General features: G+C 51.6%; 1 protein-coding gene across 2 annotated transcripts in view; it reads left to right on the top strand.

The window, feature by feature from the left end:
• Window positions 1-785: 785 nt before the first annotated feature.
• The window catches only part of OLFM1 (olfactomedin 1), a 42366-nt gene continuing 21454 nt past the window's right edge, over window positions 786-21697 (top strand). The window contains exon 1 of one of the 2 annotated variants that reach the window (XM_063144694.1): window positions 786-1073. In XM_063144694.1, coding sequence (XP_063000764.1) covers window positions 1008-1073 — 66 coding nt within the window. In that variant the 5' untranslated portion in view covers window positions 786-1007. Of the gene's footprint in view, window positions 1074-20791; window positions 21008-21697 lie in introns of those variants that run through there. The other variant, XM_063144693.1, reaches the window with a different exon arrangement.

The raw sequence follows: 21697 nt of genomic DNA, 5'->3' as shown, positions 1-21697 counted from the left end.
CACCGGACTGCTCCCCACATGCTCCACCCTATACATTGGCAGGAGACCCTCCCTCCCCCTCCCCCTCCGGCCTCCCAGGTGCGCGGAGCCTGCTGAGCTGCCGCTCAATCCCCTTCTCATCGTGGGCAGCATCAGAGGTGGCCCAAACCGAGGGTGGGGGTGGGGTCGTCTCTCCTTTGATGCTGCCGGCATCTCGGCTGCTCCTGAGGGCTGGTGAGACCGGAGTGGTCCTGAACGGGAGAAACGGGCTTGGGAGGCACAGGGTGGGGGTGGGGGTGCGGGCGGCCCTCCTCTCCTCCTCCTCCTCCCCCTCCACGCGCCCACCCGAGGCCGCCTCACTTTCCCTCTGTGTAGCCAGACTCACCCCGCCTTTGCCTGATGTCACATCCTGCTCCGCCACCCTCTCCCCCTGCTCCTGCTCGTGCCTTCGACCTGCCTCCTTGTCCCCGCTTTCTTCTTCCCTTCCTTTCTCTCTCTTTCTCTCTCTCTCTCTCCCCCCCCCGCTCTTATTTTGCATCCTGCTTCAGCTCCCCTTCCTCTTTCCTTCCTCCGCCCCCACCCCCCGCCCCCCCTCTCCTTCCAAGGCAAACTTTTGGCGATTGCAGAGAAGCGCCTGAGGATTCCCCTGCTCCGCTGTGTATCTTCCTCCTCGCCTGGTGCCTTTTGGTCAGGGGAGCCATTAAGAGAGAGAGAGAGAGAGAGAGAGAGAGAGAGAGAGAGAGAGAGAGAGAGAGAGAGGGAGGGAAGGAGAGAGAGAGAGAGGGAGAGTGGGGGCGCCTTGCGAGACAAAGAGGATGCCAAGGACAGCGGCTCCTGCGCGCTGTCCCTTCCTGGGGTGCTGAACGGAACGCCAGAGCAGCCTCGTCGCGACGGAATCCGTGGTGCTGAAAGAGGCAGCCGGGAAAGCCGCCGCCGCCGCCGACCCCGACCCCCCAGAACTGCTCCCCGGAGGACCCCCGGCTCGGTCTATGCCCAGGGGCTGAAGCGGTGCGCCTCCCCCCTAAGCCATGCGACCCACCAACAAGCTCCTCAGCCTCCTCTTCCTGCTCCTGATGGGCACAGAGCTCACCCAAGTAGGTGCCTCCGGACCCTCCCCCACCTCTTTCCCACCCCACCCCCCACCCCCTCCAAATCACCCACGAAGAAGGGAAGGGGCCCTTTCTTGCTCAGGGTCTACCTCGCTCGCCTTTCCCTGTTTTCTTCTTCCTCCTGCAGGGCACAGGACTCACCCTTCCACCCTGATCCACGCCAAAGAACAGCCCCCACACACACAAGCAGGGCAGTGGGGTGGGCTGGGGGTCCTTCTTGCCTTGTCACGTCTCTCCTGCCCCCTCCTATTTTCTCTTTCCCTCTCCCTTGTTCAAACGAGCATGCCTTTAAAGGTCATTTCTTTCCGGTTCCTCTCTTCTGCGGTGAATAGAAATCCCTTACTGAAGGATGGAGAGGTGTGTGTGTGTGTGTGTGTGTGTGTGTGAAAACTGGTGTCTTGCATTTGGGGGGTCGCCTTTGTGGAGGAGGGGGATCAGGAGGAAATGGCTTCGTCTCCTCCCCCTCCACCACCACCACCACCACCACCACCATCACCACCATCACCAGCGAGATCTTAAGCCTGCCGGCTCCCCCGGCCCTCCCCAGAACTTGGATTAAAAGTTGAGGTCCTGCTCTGATCGAGGAGGGTGTGGGCCTGCCCTTTGGCTCCCTGTTGGGGGGCAGGGAGGGCTGGGGGAAGAGAACCCCTGCCCCCCCCAAGCTGGTTCTGAAACAAAGAAGCTGGAAGGTGGGCTGGAGCTCTCTCCAGGGACTGAAATGGATCCAGGGGGGCTTTGTTTGGCTCCCCCCACCCCAGTGTTAGAGGGGATGAGGAGCAAGTGGGACCGGTGGGCGCAGGAGGATCCTCTCCTAGGAGGTCCGTGGGAGACCTGGCCTTGCACGCTTCTCCGCCAAAGGTGAGGAGATGTGCGTTAGAAGAACCCACGGCTTAGAAATGGAAGAGAGGGGCACGGGGACCCCCCTTCCTTCCCACCTTTTCCATAAACGGCCATGCCTGTTCAGCAACTATTGCCATCCTTTGCCATCCCACCTTCCTTTTAATATAGTGCAGACTTTGCCAAGCCAGCACCCTCTGGATGGCTTGGACTACAAACCCCATCATGCTAGCTGAGAATGATGGGAGTTGCATTGCACATCGGGAGGTTGTGGGCTGATGTCATGAGAAAGGGTGTGTTGACTTTCCCGAGATTTACACCCTAAAATGCCTTCTAATGCCTCTTCCTCTGACCTGCTGGACGTCTGGGACACCTCCCTCCCCCCCCCTCTCCTTTCTAGCATTTAAATGAGCAGGGCGCTTTCCTCTCCCACCAGTTCCATGAGCCTGCAAACGAAGAGAGGACTCTTTCATTAGGAGTGAAAGTATTTTCTTCTTCGTTTTTAGAAACCGTATCTCCCCAGGAAGGGGAGGGAAAGGGGACCGTCTGTGTGTCAGGAGGTGGGGGTGGGGGGACACAATGTAGATTCTTGATTTTAGGATCCGGTCTGTGCCTTGAAACAAAAAGAAGAGGCATATAAACCCAGACAAAAGCGCTCTCTTTCTCTTAAAAACACCCGTAGCAGCTCCCCTGCCGTTATCCTTTTCACCTCTCTGCCCCGTGAACAAAATCTCCTTTTTCTTTTCCTTTTCTCCCCCTCCTCTGGTTGCTTTTGAACTTGAAATGTAATGGAGAGAGAAAAAGGGGGGGCTCTCTTTAATACTGCTTAGGCCTTTTCATAATTCAAAAGACAGCCAGGGAGCAGCGGCAGGGTGCGTGGAGGAAAAGTGGCTTTTGAATTATCATTTTAAACCAGAGAGGGAAAGGCTTGGTTTCTGTTTGGGGGGGAAGCCGGGTGGCTCACAGCAAAATGTGAGTTTCATTGTTTGTGCCTGTGTTTGTTGAGGAACGGGGGGGGGGAGGGAGAGGTCTGCGCATGCCCCAAGACTGGACAAAGCAGAGGGGTGCAACGTACAAGGCTTGTCCTGAAACTGGCAAGGAGCGTGTGCCTCTCCCATCTCCGCCAATGTGGTCAGAGGAAGACAGCCATGCATACTCTGTGCCCAGGTCCCCATCCTGGGCAGTGTGTGTTCATCTCTGTCTCTCTACCTGCTCCTTCTCCCAGTGCTGACTGCCTTCCCCAGTTGTATAGGAGCGAGGCGTCTCACACTGCTAGCTAGCTAAACCCCACCCTTCCGTTCCCATGAATGCCCTCCTTCTCCTCCGTGGTTGGGACCCCTCTCCTCCACACCAGGCCCCTCCACCTGTTCCCCCTCAAGGCCGATGCAGTGATTGCATTATTCGCCGTGGGGAAGGGCTCCTCCTTGCTTTCTCTGCCTGCAAACAGGCTTCACGAGGGGAGAGGTAGGTGGAAAGAGAGCTGGGGGTGGGGGTGGGGTGGGTTCTCGGACTGCTCCCCCTTCCACCCACACGTGCCAGATGTGGAGAGCGGCCGGTCCGATGGGGTGGGAGACAGAGGCCGTGGCTAGCTCTGAGGCAGGAAGTGTCACATCTCAGACAGGTGTCCTGGGCTTTTGGAGATTTCAGTACGAACACTAATACTATAACCCCCACCCCAATCATGATTTGAGGGATGTATCTCCACCATACTTTCAGAGAAAGGGTGCCATGAAGATAATAACAACTACTGGGTTGGATCCAGGATCTGCCTTCCACACCTCATTTTGGGGATTCCCTCCTCCCAAACACACACATCACTGCTCATCCCACTCAACAGGGTCTCCTGACTCTCTGTGTAGCGTTTTCAGGGGGCTGGAGGGGCTGCCCTGGGGGGGTGGGCCGAGGAGGAGGCCAGGTGAGAGGTAGCGGCTTGGCTAAAGTCATCTCGCATGGTCGTGGCTGAGGTGACATTTGAATGGTGGGTGGGGGGCCCAGGCTGTGATGCTTCAGGGTAGAAAGAGGGTTTCTGGACATGTGTGGATTTCATTCACCCACATGCATTGCCCCCCCCCTGCCCCCACCAAGAAAAAACTGAGTCAGCAGAAGAAGGATCAACTGGACAATATTGAGATGTAGATGCAGGTGCTCTAGAAATCAACCTCTGGGCAATTCCGGCTTTCTTCAAAATGCAAGCACTAGCCACGTGCAAAGTGCAACTCACTGGGAGATGTTCCTGCACAAGGGCCCGTTGATAGGAGATGTATGGGGGCTGTGCTCAAGGGATCATGATTTCCCTTGAAATCCCCCCAGTGTTTACTCCGAGCAGGAAACTCCAGATCCATTTTTGGCATTTCACTTCTAGCAGCACTGTCAGGAATGGGAGAGAGAAGTGGTTCAGATTCCAGCAATGCCTCTGAACATGCGCAGAGCACCGTTTGACTCCCTACTCCCCACACGCACACATCAAAGAGGAATTAGCTCCCAGATTCTGGCCCAGGGGTAGGCAAGGCGGCACTTTTCTGATGTATTGGACTACAACACCCATGGTTCCTGAACATTTGCCATGCTGCCTGGGGCTGATGGGACTTGTAGTCCCAAACATCTGCAGGGTGCCGGCTTGCCTATCAGGGACTGGGAAAAGGCAAGTGCCCTGGGCAGATTGTCTACTTTTCTGGAGTGGGGGTGGGTGGGGGAGTTGAGCCTCTGCACTCTCTCATTTGCAAATTAGCCACAGCGTCAACAGCCACCGAGAAGGGACAAACGGCTCTGCAAGGGCCTTGTCTGCTCACTGCTCTTCTTCCGTGCCTTCAGGCAAGGCCACGCAATGCTTTCAGACTTTGCTGCACACCCTTAAAGCTGCTTTTAAATAAACCCAGTGAAGAGAAGAACGCTCAGAGCGCCCAATTAATTAAGACCCATGTATGCATACACTCATGAGCATGGGGTTGGAAAACACTGGGGAGGGGGCCACAGCTCAGTGGTAGAGGTTCCCCCCCCCCCGGCTTTGCACACAGGAGGTCCCAGGTTCGATCCCCGGCTGCACCTCCTGGGAGGGCTGAGAAAGGAATCCTGCCTGAAACCCTGCGGAGACATTGCTGCCAGCCAGTGTTGACAATATTGAACTACTAGGTGGACTGAAGTCATGTAGGGCACCTTTCTATGTCCCCATTCAAATAACCCCTCTATTCAGAATGCTGAAGACTAGAATCATGCTTTATTTTTAAGGGAAGGGTCATAGCTCCTGCTTTGCACGCAGTAGGCTCTGTCTCCAGCAGCATTTTCAGGTAGGGCTAAGGGAGAATCCTCCTGAATCCCCGGAGAGCTGCTGCTGCCAGCCAGTGCTGGCAATTCTGGGCTAGATGGTCTAAGGATCTAACTAGGCAGCTTCCTATGTTCTTACATCTACACAGGTCGGCTTCTGGAGAATTTGGCCTCCTCTCACCACACTATTTTCCGCAACGCCCAACCTTCCCTAAGAGAACAGCACATGCACATCACAGCGCATACATCCGCAAACCCTGAGTAAAAAGCAGCTCCCGCCCCCCAGGGAGCTTTGGTGTGCTGTTACACAACACATGCAGCTTGGCTCACTTGCTTGAAGCATCTGGAGCTATGAGTTCAGAGGATTTCAGCCTGTGCGCTACAGTTTAGCTCTGAGATCAGCCTCCTGGTTTAAGTTTAAATCCAATGCTGACTTTCGCTGATGAAAGCAGTTCCGTCAAGGGAATCTGTGCACCCTCAAAATCTCCCCCCTGAGGGCCGAGAAAGCCTCCAGAGAAGCTTTTGTGCTGGCATGGATGGTTCCAGGGGGAAGAGAGAGGGAGAACACCCTGTTGTCCAGTGGACTTGTGCTAATGAGATACTGGATCTAACTCTTAGTCTAGGGACCATTGGTGCTCAGGCCTCCAGCACTTTCTCAGGAATGGGAGATGGCAGGACAGGCAGCATTGGCCCCTGTGACTGGGCAGCAATAAAAGGCTTCTGGATTGGCCAGACCTGGTGTCAATGCAAAAATGTCAACCGTCTTCTGGTCCACTCAACACAGCCGTGTGCTACTCTTCAGATTGCAGCTTCACCAGCCTCTGCTCTCTCCTCTGTTATCGTATACTAGCGGAGAACATGACCGTCAGGTCAAGCAGCTCTGGCTACAGGATCCAGGGGCCCTTGGGCAAGAAACCCCCATGTCCACCCCCTTGAAGTCTACCTTCTCGCCGCCATTATCACCAGCTGTTGTGGCTTCTCCTGCTCCTCCTCTTTCTCCTTGTTGCAGGGCCAGCCTCAAAGGTAGGCCTGGTTGGACGCCAGCCAAGAGCCCACAGACCACTCGGAGTCCACTGTCCAGCGTAGCTCCTCCTCTCCCCCATGGCCACCTGTTTCTTCATCTGCCTCTCGCTCCGGCCCAGGCAAAGGAGGTGGTGACATGGAGGAGCAGGAGTCACCGCGGCCTCCCTGCTCCCGGGCTCTCCACAAGTGGGAGCCGTGGTGAGGAAGAGGAGGAGGAACAAGAGCAGCTGGGGACCATGGTGGGAAGACAGTGGACTCACAGAGGGAGGCGGCCTGTTGAGGGAGTCTAGCTCCAAAATTTGGAGCCGGTACAGTCTCGTTGCTCCAACGTTCTTGCTTGACAAGCAGAAAGCCAATGAGCCTGTTGACCGTGGCGTCTCCCGCTGCTCCTGCTCACCAGCGGTGTTGTCCAGGCCAGAGCGAGCGGAGCGTGAATGAGCAGATAGCAATGATGAAGAAGGGAAGTGTGAGCAGCTGCCAGGGGGGCCCTGCTGGGGCCATCGGAAGGTGCCCAAACATGCCTACCCTTGAGGTCGAGCTTCAATCATAGCAATCCATCCACAGCCCCTGTTTCACCCTGAGAGGCACCTTTTCCCTCCTCCGTACCAACTCTGCCTGTTGGCTTGCCACTCGACTGCTGCTTGATTTTTGCAAAGGAATCCTCCTGGGTCGTAGAAATGGAGGCCTCTCCTTTCTGATCCTTGGGTTCTGTGGGTGTCTCAACTCTCCAGCAGCTGGCATGTTCAGTCCTTGGCCGCAGCCAGGCAAGAGTTGCTAGGTGCTCCAATGATTTGGGGGCCCAGGCCCTGAAGGCACAAACACGCATAACATCTGCATCAGCTCATTCCTATCTAGAGAGGCAAATGAGAGATAATTGCTGGGATGTATTTACATTTCACAGGAGGGAATTAATTTCCCATCCGAATCGTGCCCCATAAAATAAATTCTTTAATTGATTTGCACCCCACCCCAGATCATCCTAAATCAGTAGTTCCTCTTCAGTTACAATTAATTTGAAGTGGCTGGGAACAGCTGTGGAAAAGGCTGGCAAGTTTTCTTAGGCTTTTTCTAAGCTTAATTCCCGTGTATGTGGGGTGGGTGCAATTGAGGGGCATTGAACCACATGGGGAGGGGATAATTAACCCTTCCCTCCCTTGCATAGTGATGAAGTCAAAGTCCAACCTTACATTGGCCTTAGGACACCAGGACCCTCGGGGCGGTGGGAGAAAGACCGGGGTTGGGGGAGTGGCAGATGGTTCTGGGCCCTGGCTAGAGCTCCCGCTGAAACCCCCACCCGGCCCCGCGCCTCCTGTGCCCATTTCATTTCCGTGCCCAATCCATCTTTCTGTTTCTGGCCTTGGAGAGTCTCTTGGCTACACCACCTCCTTCCTTCTGAGAACAAAGCCGACGAAGGCGTCATTGACCTTTCATGGGAGATAACGCTTTTGTCAGCTGGGAGACGTTTGTCTTGGTTCATGACAGCTCCAAAAGCTTGGCTTAGTGGAGCAATATTTATTCCACAGTAGGAGCGGATGGCAGAGACTGTTCTGTGGAGTGAGAAGGATGCTCCGTTGCTCCTTACCTGACACTCTCAGCTGTAGCCTCTTCCAAAAGAAAGCGTGGGGAGGGAGGGCTAGTTTCCTAGGGTGGGAGAGGATTGTCTCACCGAGGTCCAGTGATTTCTTCTCAAGGTCTCGCTGCAACCGGACTCTCAGTTCGGAACATCTCAGCTCGGCCTTCTGAGCTCAGCAAACACAAATCAACCCTCAAGATAAACAACCCGGATGATCTTGCAAGACAGGGAGATGAATTGGAGTGATGGTGGGTGCTAACTGCCTGTGGACGTACGAAACTACCTAGACCAGTATTATTATCTGCCTCCCGGTGTCTTAGGCAGTGAGCAATGACTTTCTGGTCATCTACTGCCTGATTATGCTTTAACATTTAGTACTAGCAATAGTAGTAGTGAGGGATGTGTGGCTTCTGTTAAACCTGGTCTGCCTGCATTTCACAGACCGACAAGCCCTTTTTTATTATTATTCTGTCATTTGCTCACTGACAGAATCAGTTTCATTTTGTCTTTACAGATGTATGAGAATTGTGTTCCACTTGGACTGACGCGCATTAGCACAAGTGCAAATTAGCATTAATGTCCATCAGCACAAGTGTCCGGCTGTGCTAATGTGCATTAGCTGATTTGCACTTATTCTAATGCACACTTGCACTAATGCACATTCGCATAAGTGCGGATTTGTGAAAATCCCCCCCTCCCCAGACGTTAACCACTGATCTGCATCTCCGCAGGTCAGATTCAAAGAAATCCAAAACCTCATTTGAATCTGTTGTAGATTTCTCCAAAATCCGTAGTAGTAGTAATAGTAGTAGTAGTAGTATTGTCTGGATCCAGCCCAGGGTCCATCACACAAATGTACCAATTCCTTGTCATTAATAATTTAGGGATACCATTAATGTGGTTTTGTTATTGATTTTTATTTTTATTTTTTAAGCCAGCCTAATTCACCGGAGAATAATTTTGAGCCAGGGGTTCACTAGCAAAAGATGGAAATGAGCTTGCTTTTCTTCGAATAAACTATCACAGGGAGTGCAAATGGCTTTGGGCAATTTGCATTTTGGCTTGTGGCCAGGATGAAAAGCCTGGCAAGAGTGGGAGGAGCTTGGGTGCGACATCTGGAAAGTTTCTCATTCATAGAAACGGAGAGGTTTCCAAGGCCAGAACAAGACGATTCAGGCAATGTATTTGATCGTGCACTCGCAGATTTCTGAGGGCCCTTCGTCAAGAACCCGCAGCATCGTCTGCAGTTCCATGGGATCGGTTGATGCATGATGTGTGGCATCTGTGACTCATTTTGACCAGTTGGCTAGCTCCAAAGTGCACAGAGTCCCCTAAGATAGGAGATGTTGATGTACGGTTTATGAATCTGGTAGATTTATTGGATCTCTTCTCCTTCTGCCTTTTCTGGGTACACTTGAGCCCTGGTGAATTGTCAGGATTTCCTGACTGGATATCAAGGGAGTCTACCTTCTCACCACACTTGTCCACATCTGCAATTTCTTCTCATCATGGCCATCACTTGCTTGCTTGACAGGCAGAGATCTAGGGAGCCAGGAGGCCACGGCAACTCCTGCTCCTCCTTGTCCTCACCACCATTGTCTAGGCCTGAGCCAGAGGCAGCTGGACAAGCAGGTTGCAACTCCAGGGGGCGCTTGTCAGTGGGCCCCCTGACGGAGTGTGGTCCCTCACCAGGTGCCCAACCAAGCCAACCTTGTGCATTCAGACTGGAAAAAGGATGGAGCATTCAACTGATTCATACATACGTTTTAGTTTTAAGTCTCCTCTTCTTGCACTTTTAGGGAGCTGGACCATATAATGAAGCAGATTAGCACCCTCGCTACAATATTAAGAGGAAAGATTGTGGCCACCTCCAAATCATCCTCCCCGAAAGAGGAAATGCACCATGAAAAACAGGACATTGATCTGAATGAAGTGTGCATATGCTAATTTATAGGGATAGATGCAAATGTAAAAAATAATTATTAGACTTTATAGAGCAATGTTTAGTATGAATGATGGTGACGTGTGGGTCTGTAGAGTCTGCATGGATGTCCTAACCATTGGGGGAGGGGGGCGTGCAACAGTTCCGGCGGTTCTTTATCTTTAAACCAGAATTGGACCAGACAAACAGAGGATGTCTTGAAAGAGAAGACCCCATGGACACCCTAGTTGTGGATGCAGTGCTATCATGCAAAACACCCAGGAGTAGGCCCCACTGAAGTCAATGGCGCTTGCATCTGAAGAGATGTGCATAGGATAGGCCTTGATCCGCAGTGTGTGAAGAGTAGGCTGAAGCATCTTAAGGTGGGTTTACATCCTGGTGGGTTTTCACTCTGGGGTGACGCTTGCAGCCGGTGAAGCCTAGCATCTCCACAGCTGAGCTATGAACAAGGGTTAGGGTTTGGGGCCTCACCCCTTCCGTGAAGCGTCTGCTTTTCATCCTCATCCCCCATTTACAAAATGGAGTAAACAAACAAACAAACAAACAAACAAACAATGTCTTCCTGTGATGAGTTGCTGTAAGAACGATCCAGATAATGGATGTGATGTGGTTTGAATGCTGCTTGCTAAGTGTCATTAATTACCTACACTTGCAACGCTTTGTCATATTCTCACAAGTATAATATAAGAGGAACTGCACTGAATCAGACCAAAGGTCTGTCTTTGGGGTCTCCAGCGTGGAGCTGTTGGGCTTGAATTGTGCCCCAACCAGATTCTCTGCCTCTCCTGGTTTTTATTGTATTTCTTTAAAACAACAACAACAACAACCCACCACTGGGATTTGGGCCTGCTGCAAAGCAAAGGCCTCCCTCACGCACCATCTTTATTTGGCTACAAAAGAGCAGTTTTGTGTGTGCTGGAGCTCAGCCTCCATCTCTGCCTTATCTTTTGGTTCCTGGGGAATGAGTATTTTTACAATCACTCATGCCCACAATGGCAGCCATTTTATGAGTGGGAAAGATGCCCCCCCAATGGCAGCCATTTTGTGAGAGTGTCCACAACATAGCAACCTAGGAAGCTGCCTTATACTGGGTCAGATCCTTGTCTACCTAGCTCAGTATTCCTGACACTGACTGGCAGCTGAGTTTCTCCAGGTTTCCAGGAAGGATTCTTTCCTAACCCTACTGGAGATGAACAGGAATCAAACCGGGGACATTCTGGGTGCAAAGCCAGGGCCTTACATATCCCTCAACACTTAGAATTCCAAATGTGCCCCCAAAACAAAAAACTCCTAGGGCCCTCAGCCCATGTAGTCCAGTATTCTGTTCCCAGCAAGATGTCCATAGGAAGACCGCAAGAAGGTCACGACCCCCATTAGCGTTGTGGCTGTAGCTGCTGTTTCTGTTGGTTACATACCTCTACAAAAGGTATTTGGTTGGCTTTTGGCCAAACTCCTGCACTTTAATGACGCCTCCAAATCCCACCTTGCTTTAGAGCAGCCTTCCTCAACCTGGGGCGCTCCAGATGCGTTGGACTACAACTCCCAGAATGCCCCAGCCAGCTGGCTGGGGCATTCTGGGAGATGCAGTCCAACACATCTGGAGCGCCCCAGGTTGAGGAAGGCTGCTTTAGAGGGACACCCCGGACCCGATTTTTCTAGCTGTGAGGAACAGGGTGGAAATAGGCAAATGATGAAATGGCACACCTCCAGTCCGTAACTAGAGGCATCTGCCTCTTCTCATAAGCCAATTTATGTCGTGTTTCACTCACTTCAGCTTTCACCAATAAAAGAGAGAGGGAGGGAGAGAGGTAATTTTCAGCCGTGGGTCATATTTATTACTGGAGTTATCTCTCCTTGCAATCAGGATTACCATCCCTGTGCAAAGTAATGCAAAACTAATTACTATCTAACTGAATTAGACTGGTGAGCAGCGTAAGCAGCCCTGACAAGAGAAAAGGGGTCGCAGCACCGGGTCAGAGATGAAAAGCGAGTTGATTTCGCTTGCCTGGCTGCCAATCTAGGAACCACGTGATCCTCACAACTCTTGACACTGTCATTATTTCACAGCCAATGTGGGAGGAATAAGATATATGGCAAAAATGCCAAGGCTTGGGTCCAGGGAAGGGAAGTTGGGGGAATCCAAAATGGATTCAAATGACTTTGGATTTCTGCGAATCGAACTCACAGGCTCGCTGCAGACCAACTTTCTCAGAGTTGCACATAGCCTGCAGGCTTCTTTGTTTGTTCATTTGTTTTTACTTTCCAGGATTGTACAGAAATTTAGTCCTATGAAAATTGCCCAGAAATATCCGAACGTATGCGCCATTAAAAGAAAATGAACAAACAAAGAACAATCACAACGTTTTATACATCTGTGATCTCTTTTCAGCCTCTGTGGTGAAACTCTGTGTTTGTGTGTGTGTGTGTGTGTGTGTGTGTGTGTGTGTGTGTGTGCTCATTGACTGTACTAAGAAAAATGCTCAAAATATTATGTGCCAGCGAATGTTCCATAAATTGTGGTGGACTTTTTTGCTTAATTTTCCAAAAGGGGGGGGGATCAGATTCCACCAAGGAGTGGAAAATAGAATGAAAGATGGTTCCCATTCTCCACACCATGCATCATTTTGTGCACCTCTGTCATGTCTCCCCTTAGCCTCCATTTTTCCTAGCTGAACAATCCCAGCTGCTGTAACCTTCCCTCACAGGGAATGTACACTTAGTACACTTAGGAGAATGTAAGCCTATGCGGCAGGGTCTTGCTATTTACTGTTTTACGCTGTACAGCACCATGTACATTGATGGTGCTATATAAATAAATAAATAAATAAATAAATAATAATAATAATAATAATAATAATAATAATAAGGGAGATGCTCCGGTCCCTTGATCATTTTAGTTGCCCTTTTCTGCACTTTTTCCATTAGGCTGGCTATGTGTCCTCTTTTACAGAGGACAGTCCTCTATTTAAAGGCCTGCCAGCCCATCAGATAGAGAATGCCTTCAATATAGAGCTTCATCCCACCTACCTGCTTCCCTTGGATTATCCCCGTAGTGCTAAGCTTTTGCCGTTGTTGTTTTTGCTACTGGGAGGCAGTGATCCTTTGCATACCAGGAAGTGAGTATAAGGGGGGAAATGTAAACAAATCATAAAAAATCAACGGATGACCCAATTCAATTCAAATTTGGTATGCTTAAAGCTTTCCCTAATATCTATTACTGTGCCAATTTTGGTATCTTTATCTTTAAAGCTTATGCAGTTGTAAGCATTTCTTTAAAATCCTGCTCCTGTGCCCCAGTGGCGGCTTGGAAGATATGCTCAAAAAGTAGGGGCTACATACGGTGAATCTTTTGGCTTTATTGCACAATTAAGGCAGGATGCCTGGGAGTACTTCACAATCAAAGCAGATGATAAGGTGGAAAACTTCTGAGTCCTTTGCATGCAATTCGCAGTGATTGCACAGCATAACGGTGGTGTGATGAAGCTCATAGAGGGTAGTCCCCTGGCAGTGGGGCACCTGGACGGTCCAAGCGCAGTTTAAGGATTTCTCTGCCATCCCTGGTTGTGATGTTTATGAAGATTCCATAAAACTCAGCCGTTGCTCAGAAGGTTTCCTTCCATCAACTGAAACGAGCACTGCTCAAAGTCAATATTCAGGGAGGTTGCTAAAGCTGCCACCTCTGATTATGTCAGGGTCTTGTCTTTTCTTTCTGAGTTTAATTTTGCAGTAGCGGAGGAAAGAAATTGGGGGAAGCAGTTGGGAGAATGGAGTGTGTGTGTGTGTGTGTGTGTGTGTGTGTGCTAATGGGAAAGTGTGATGGTCCAACCCATTCTATATTTGCTCACAAGACTAATGCAGGCATATTCTGATTGCATTTCCAATCCAAACAGAGAAGCCACCTGTTCCATTTAAAATAAATTGTCATTTCAAATATATATACAGAGAGAGAGAGAGAGAGAGAGAGAGAGAGAGAGAGAGAGAGAGAGAGAGAGAGATGCAATGAATGTCTTTTCTGCCAGCTCCACTTTATCGCGTGGCTTTCATTGTTCAGCCCACACTGATCGAGCCATATGTGGCATGTTCCATCACTCATGGAGGACCAGCTGCTCTGAGAAAACACCGTCCACGCACAGCCCAGACACCTGCCAAGTGAGAAGCCCAATCTGAATTGCTAGATCAGCCATGAAGATTTGAATGGATCACGGCCCTCTTCCTTTCCCTTTAGGGGTCCTCACGGAAACCGCACTGGGAGGGGGCGGAAACAGACAGATGAGGCACCAGGGGGCAGATCGGAGTGATGTAGAAAAAGCCCCCCCCCCATGAGGAAAGTTGGTGACATCTGAGACTGTTGAGTTTAGAAAGGCAGTACATGACAGAGGTGAACAACATTCAAATGAGTTTGGATAGTTATGAATCCAACCTGCAGATTCCAGAGTAGAGTATCCCCCACCCCAAGTTGCATGGATCCTGTGGACTTTCAGACCAGTTATTTTACTTTGGGGAGGGGGGATTTTCCCAAATGCACATTAGCACACATGGACAAAAGCGCTAATGTGCACCAATGCCAATGTGCATTTGCAAACCAGAACAGAATTCTATTCCAGGCATTAAAAAATATCTAATTCCATCAGTCAGCAGACAATGTAATGAAAGATCCTTGACAGTCTGCAAAAAAAAAAAAAGATGTTTTCTCCGCCTCTTATAATACGAGAGCCCAAAAGGGCTCCCATGAAGCCGATGGCTGGGAGATTCAGGACAGAGAAAAAGAAGGACTTATTCACACATTGCAGAGTTAAACTATGGAACTCGCTGCCACAAGATGGGGTGATGGCCACCAATTTGGATGGCTTTAAAAGAGGGTTGGCTAAATTCCTGTAGGAGGAGAAGGTGATCAACTACTTTTGTCAACCGTCCAGAGAGCTTCGGCTATGGGTTTGGGTTAGGGTTAAATGCAATAAATAAATAAATAAAATCAATTGAGACTAGTCCTGATAGCTCTGTGCTCCCTCCAGTATCAGAGGCAGAATGCCTATGTACACCAGTTGCTGGGGAACATGGGTGAGCGAGTGCTATTGCACTCATGTCCTGCTTATGGGTTTCTTGTGGGCAGCTGGTTGGCTCCTGTGTGAACGGAATACGGGACTCAGCCCCTGGCGTGATCCAGCAAGGTTCTCCTTATTTTATTATGTTCATATCCAAATGTCCAACATCTTATAGTTGTATGCATATTGGTTTGAGCTATATGCATACAACATTTCAGCTTTGTAGGTGGCATCTGGAGAACATATTTCCCATTTTGAGGGGGAGCTTAGTCATAGGACAGTCCTCTATTTTAGAGAGCTGGCAGAAGACAATCCTCTATTTGATGGGCTGCCCGAACCAAGTGTGGTTTAAAGTCAAAAACCCATAAAGACGAGAGAGAGAGAGAGAGAGAGAGAGAGAGAGAGAGAGAGAGAGAGAGAGAGAGACGAACAGGCTGTCTTGAAAATGCCCATCAAGAGTTTGGATTAAAGCAAGCGCAAGAACCCTAAACCCAAGTCATGAGAATTTCTCCGAAATTTTCTTCACCATTGAATTTCTTTCAAAAAGCAATTTCTTCTCTATCCAATTGAATAAGAATGGTTAAAAGAAAATGTGTTAAAAATTTCCAGCACTGCACTAATTTATAACCCACATAATCTATCTAAACCTACAGTATGTCTATATCTTATCTATATCTATATCTCCTTGGTGGAGGTGGCCTCTGGTGTGGTACAGGGGACCTAACAGGCCTAGGTGTTGGAGGACATCAACATTCTCAGCCCCATGACAACCACGGCTGCCACAGCAACCCTCTCGGTACATCACTGGCCCAACACATTCGGTGAGTCTCACCTCGGATTTGATCTTTCCATCTTGGCAGGAAGAAGGGGTCTTATATTGGGGGCAGGATGTTGATTTAACCCCCTTATCCTGGTCAGACCAGGTTCTGATAGGATTTGGGCTGTGAGTGCTTTCTTCTGTCAGGGTGGGGGACCAATTCAGATGGTCCAACCATGACTGGAGGAAGGGCTGGTGGTTTTATCAAGAGCCTGGTCTCACTCTGGAACAGTGAGACTCACCTTTCCGTCCTCCGTGCGTCTCTAGCTTTGTGAGTGTCGTTCATCTCTATCTGGGACCAGTAAGTGTGTGGAGCAAAACTGTCCCACAGCAGAGCACTGGATGAGTGTGTGTGTGTGTGTGTGTGTGTGTGTGTGTGTGTGTGTATCCATTGTACACTAAGATGTAAATGCAGTTCAAGAACTTAGGCTGTGCGTGATCCAACTCTGAAATCCATTTTAGAAATTTCTTCTCCTAAAACCAGGATTGAAATGCAAGGCAGAGGGAAACAAAGGAATAACAAAGACATGTAAATCCCCTCCCCCTGTTTTAAAGATTAAACGTGGTTGCATGTCATCTCCGTTACTAACACTGCTGCATGTCCATTAAGAATACTAACAACGGGCCTTGCTTCAGGGTAGACACATAGAAGAGGGCTCTGTAGATCACACTGTATTACATGTCATCTCTGCAAGAGGGTCAAATATTGAAATCAAATGTTATCTGTTGTCCAAAAGAGGTAGCAAGTGTGATTCCCAAAACAAAATGCCGCAGCGCACACTCATTTCCTAAAGGGCATGCTCCTCTTCCACCCGTACCCTCCACCAGGACACTCCATTCCATCTACCCTGCCCGCATTTTCCATTTCTTTTCCAACATCCATGGCTACTGAGCCCTCAGTCCTCACTGGTCTGTTTTAGGGTGGGAGGTTTACCTTCTAAGGCTTTTAATTTTATATTTTTTTAGATGTGTTTATTTGTTTCTGTAAATCTCAGGGTTTCCCTGAATATATTGATGATACTTCTCTCTTGTTTCTCACTGACTTCATTTTGGTTCCGCTTGTGTTGTCACTGTTGGAGGGCGTGGCCATACTGTTGACACTCAGCACCCGAGTTGGCAATTAAAAGGAGAGATACTGAGACTTCGCTTTTGACAGTGCTTTAGAGCATTTGGGGCATGTTACCTGAATTACCTTGCTTTGATCATAGAATAGCAGAGTTGGAAGGGGCGTACAAGGCCATCCAGTCCAACCCCCTGCTCAATGCAGGAATCCACCCTAAAGCATCCCTGACAGATGCTTGTCCAGCTGCCTCTTGAAGGCCTCTAGTGTGGGAGAGCCCACAACCTCCCTAGGTAACTGGTTCCATTGTTGTACTGCTCTAACAGTCAGGAAGTTTTTCCTGATGTCCAGCTGGAATCTAGCTTCCTTTAACTTCAGCCCGTTAGTCCATGTCCTGCACTCTGGGAGGATCGAGAAGAGATCCTGGCCCTCCTCTGGGTGACAACCTTTCCAGTCTTTGAAGAGTGCTATCATGTCTCCCCTCAGTCTTCTCTTCTCCAGGCTAAACATGCCCAGTTCTTTCAGTCTCTCTTCATAGGGCTTTGTTTCCAGACCCCTGATCATCCTGATCATCCTTACAGCAACCCTATAAAGTAGTTCAGTAGGATCATCCTCATATCACAGATCATGACAGCAGGTTGCCTGAGTTCACAGCAGAGATTTTGTTAGATGTATTTATTTATTACACTTTTAAACCAGATAGTAACCAAAGTCCTTGGGGCAGTGTGCAAGTTTTTATTTATTGGTTTAAGCATTTAAAATATAAAACCACAATAAAACAATAATAAAAAAAACACAAGGTTGTTATTGTTTAAAACTAAAACCCACATTAGGGTGGGAAAACCATGCAGCTTATAAGAGCCAGCACAAGACTGTCAGCAAAGCAAAGCAAAACAAAACTGTGCAGAGTTCTAAAAGCAGGAAGGTGGTTCTTGAGATGCCCGGGAGAATCCAAGGACTTCACCTGGGTTTCAAAAGGACATGGCAGAGGAGTCAGGTGACTCATTCTGCAGGAGTCAGGTGACTTGTTCTGTCAAGTATGCTGCAGGATGGATTCCGGCATTGAGCAGGGGGGGTTGGACTCGATGGCCTTCTAGGCCCCTTCCAACTCTACTAGTATTCTATGATTCTATGATTCTAAGGCCACCACTGGAAACGGAGATGCCAGCTGAGAGGCCTGATCCTTCCGTCTATCCAAAGAAGTCGCCGAGCAGGGCCGCAAACTCCGTCGACTTCTCCATTCGGTGGCCCCTTTGCTCTCCTCCGCTCCTTCCGACACATCTTTCCGAGGGAAGCCTGCAGTGCCAGCCGCTGCTAGAAGGTGGCACCACAACCAAGGAATTGCTCTCCAGCTCTAGAAGCACATTTGTGCAGCACAGAAGTCCCGTGTCCGTCCCCCCCCCCGGCCGCTTTGACTGCAGCTCTTCGCCTGCAAGGAAGACCAGTGCTTTGCACCTGCAAAGATCAGTCGACCAGCTGGGCGACACCCATTGCTACCCTATGAGCTGCCCCTTGAAAGGAAAGAACAGACTCAGTACTCCCAGGCTGCCTTCCTCAAGCAATCCCTGGGCCGGCGTCCAGGGGCAGCAGAGTGGGGCGCCTACCCAGGGCCCTCGCCCGATCAGGGGCCCACTGACAAAAGCCCCATGGACTTGTGCCTCCTCTTCATCGCTGCTTGTTCACCTGCTGCCTCTTCCTCCGGCCCAGACAATGGAGGGGGTGAGAAGGAGGAGCAGGAGACGCCGCGGCCTCCTGGCTCCCCGGCTCTCTGCCTGCCCAGCAAGCAAGGAAGAACAAAAGAAGTCCCCGGATGCTGGATCAGACCAAAGGTCCGTCTAGTCCAGCACTCTGTTCACACAGTGGCCAAACAGCCGTCGGCCAGGGAACAACAAGGCAAGACATGGTGCTGCAATGCTATACATCTCAGGAAAAACTTCCTGACTGTCAGAGCAGTACAACAATGGAACCAGTTACCTAGGGAGGTGGTGGGCTCTCCTACCCTAGAGGCCTTCAAGAGACCATCTGTCAGGGATGCTTTAGGGTGGATTCCTGCATTGAGCAGGAACTCAAGGCCCTTGTAGGCCCCTTCCAACTCTGCTGTTCTATGATTCTATGTCCACCTAGAAGTAAGCCCCACTGAATTCAATGGAGCATCCACCCAGATAAGTGGTTATGTCTGTCTGTCTGTCTGTATTTCTAGGCCACTTGTAAGGGCGGAAGCCTCTCATGCCAGTGCACAAGATACAAACAAACAAACATACAAAGTGGAGCCAATTTAAAAAAATGCATAAAATAAATTTCAATGAAAGTTTCAATAAAACCCATAACAAAAAACCAGAAATGACCCACTTAAAACAATAAATCCAAAACTTACCAATAAAAATCAATGGCCTTGACCCAAGGCCAGTGAAAACAGAACTTTCCTGAAGACTTGGGAAGAAGGTCTTCCTGTTGGAAGTTGGTTTATCTCTGGGGCCAGACGGACCCCTGAGAGAAGGCGTTTTATGGGATTGCAACCTGCTTTTTTTCGCCCTTTCTTCCTAAGAATGCCCTGCGTTGAGTCACAATGACTCCAGCCCCTCGGTGAGCTTGATACTGTACAGGGCAGCATCAGGAAGAAAGACAACTCCCTGCCCTGAGGAGGCTACAGTCTACATGTTAGGTCTTGTTGCAGATGGGGAGAACTCCTTCTAAGGGGTCGTGCCAAGGTTTTGGAAAAGTGGGAGGTTTTGAGGATGGAGGCGGAAGGAAAGGAGAGAGGTGACATCAATATATTGTTCTTGGGAGGGGTGAAGGCTGCTTCCCATGTCCCTATGCTTAAGGGGTGTGTCAGGGAGAATGGAAGAAGTCCCTTAAGCCCTCTTAGCCAGTGGCAACGAAAGCAACCAAGCGTCTTGTGATGCTTTAAAGACTAACTCATTTATTCTGGCATGGGCTTTCGTAGACATGGCCCACCGCGTCTGATGGGCCCACCCAGCAGTTTCATTCACCTGTCCAATGTGGGCGATAGTCCATGAATGTTGACGCCAGAATAAACATGTCAGTCTTCAAGGCGGCGCAAGACTCTTGGTGGCTGGAAGAAGAGGGGACTTTTGGGCTGCCAAGGGTGGCAACATGGTGAAAGAGAGGGGTCACTGAGGCGTTAGGAGGCACAGGCAGAAAGAGTGAGGCCCGGAGTGTTGAAAGGAGTGATGCACATCCATGTCTGCCTGGCACCATTTCCAGGAGGGGGGGGGGGAGCCGCGTTAGTCTCCTGCAGAAGCAAACAAGCATCTTACAAATGTACCCATTGGTTCTGGCATGAGCTTTCGTGAGCACGTCCCATTTCATCAGATGCACCCATGTGTGGACGGGGTGCCGGGTGGTGTGAGAGGGTCTTTCTTTTGCCTGCATCCCTGAGATTTATCGCCAGTGTCAAATACAGAAGGGAGAAATGGTTGGTCCATGCGTGTGCGTGTGCGTCCCTCTCCCTGGGCGTCTGTCTCGCTCCTCTGTCTCTGTCTGTCCTTCTCCCTGTCTCTCCTGCCCGGTCTCACCTTCGTTCTCTCGCCCGCTCTCTGCCTGCCTTCCTCCTCTCGCCACCAGGGGGGAGCAGAGAGAAGCCGGGAAGGGACGCGGGAGGGGGGCCGGGGGGGGGGGGGCCGAAGTACATCAGGCGAGGAGCTACGCGCCGGTTTTGACATCAGCGCGCGCTCGGGGGGCCGACGCGCGCACCGCCCGGCTCCGCCCCGCTCCCCTCCCGCCCCTGCCGGCTCCGCGCCGCTCGCCGCCCGGGCTCAGTCCGTCCCCGGCCCATCCGGCGCACACCGGGCAGACGGGCATGGTGGGCAGCCCAGGCGCTCTGCAGCTCGGGGACGCGGTGGTGCCGGCGCAGCCGCTCCGGGGTCGCCGCCGCCGCCGCCGCTGCTGCTGCCTGCCGGCGCTGGGCGAGGCGAGGGGCGAGGCGAGGGGCGAGGCGGCGCCCGCCGGGACCCACGGCCGGGGCTGCTAGGGGCCGGGCGGGGGCGGCCATGCGGGAGCGCCGTCCGGCGGCCATGCGGCGGGGCTGGCCCGGGGCGGCGGCGGCGCCGGCGGCGGCGGCGGGCGCCGAGAGGGGCCGGCGGCCCGGGTCGGAATGAAGGCGCCCGGAGCGCCCCAGCGGCGGCGGCGGCGGCGGCGGCGGCCCGGGAGGCGGCCCGGGAGGCGGCGGCGGGGGAGGCGAGGCGCCCGGCGCCATGTCGGTGCCCTTGCTGAAGATCGGCGTGGTCCTCAGCACCATGGCCATGATCACCAACTGGATGTCGCAGACGCTGCCCTCGCTCGTGGGGCTCAACACCACCAAGCTGACCGCAGCCTCCGGGGGCACCTTGGACAGGAGCACCGGAGTGAGTCCCTGGCGTCGGGCCGAGGCGCGCGGGCGGGAGGGCGGCGGGCACCTGCGGGTGCGAGGAGCAGGGGAGAGAGAGAGAGAGAGGGAGAGAGAGAGAGAGAGACTCCCCACCTGTGGTCAGCCTCTGGCGAGAGGGGAGGCGCACCTGGCTCCTTGGTGTACGTCTATCCCCCCCCCGCCCCAAGATTGGGCTCATTTCTCCGGTTTGGATATTGGAAGGGGGGAGGACCCCACCCACCCAGCAGTTTGGGAGTTGTGTGTGTTTCAGGGGGCCGGCGGGGGGGGGGGGAGTGTCTCGCCTCGTGGCTCATCCTCCGCAAGCATCCGTCAGCGGTGCGCAGCAGTCTCCATGAGTTTGCACATCGTTCCAAGACTGCCGCACCCGCGACGCCTGGGCATGTGTGGACACATCGCTACTGTGGCTTTAACAACCCGGAGGGAACCCCCGGACCGCCGGTCCAACTTGCTCTGCGCGCGCGCGTGTGTGTGTGTGTTTCCCTGGAGTTTATTCCCCATGCAGCAGCCCCGCCGAGAGAGATCAAGTGGTGGGCAAAGGCACGCCTGTGTGCGTGTGTGAACGTTTCAGTGGCGGCAGGGGGTAGAGAGAGGAGGACCTGGAGGCAGACTGTGGGGAGGGGGGGTCAGTTCTGCAGAAGGAGAGCACCCATTGAGGCTGCAGTCCGGG

Source organism: Elgaria multicarinata, chromosome 19, assembly GCF_023053635.1.
Source record: "Elgaria multicarinata webbii isolate HBS135686 ecotype San Diego chromosome 19, rElgMul1.1.pri, whole genome shotgun sequence".
Classification (NCBI taxonomy): domain Eukaryota; kingdom Metazoa; phylum Chordata; class Lepidosauria; order Squamata; family Anguidae; genus Elgaria; species Elgaria multicarinata.
This window is presented reverse-complemented; position numbering and strand designations above follow the sequence as displayed.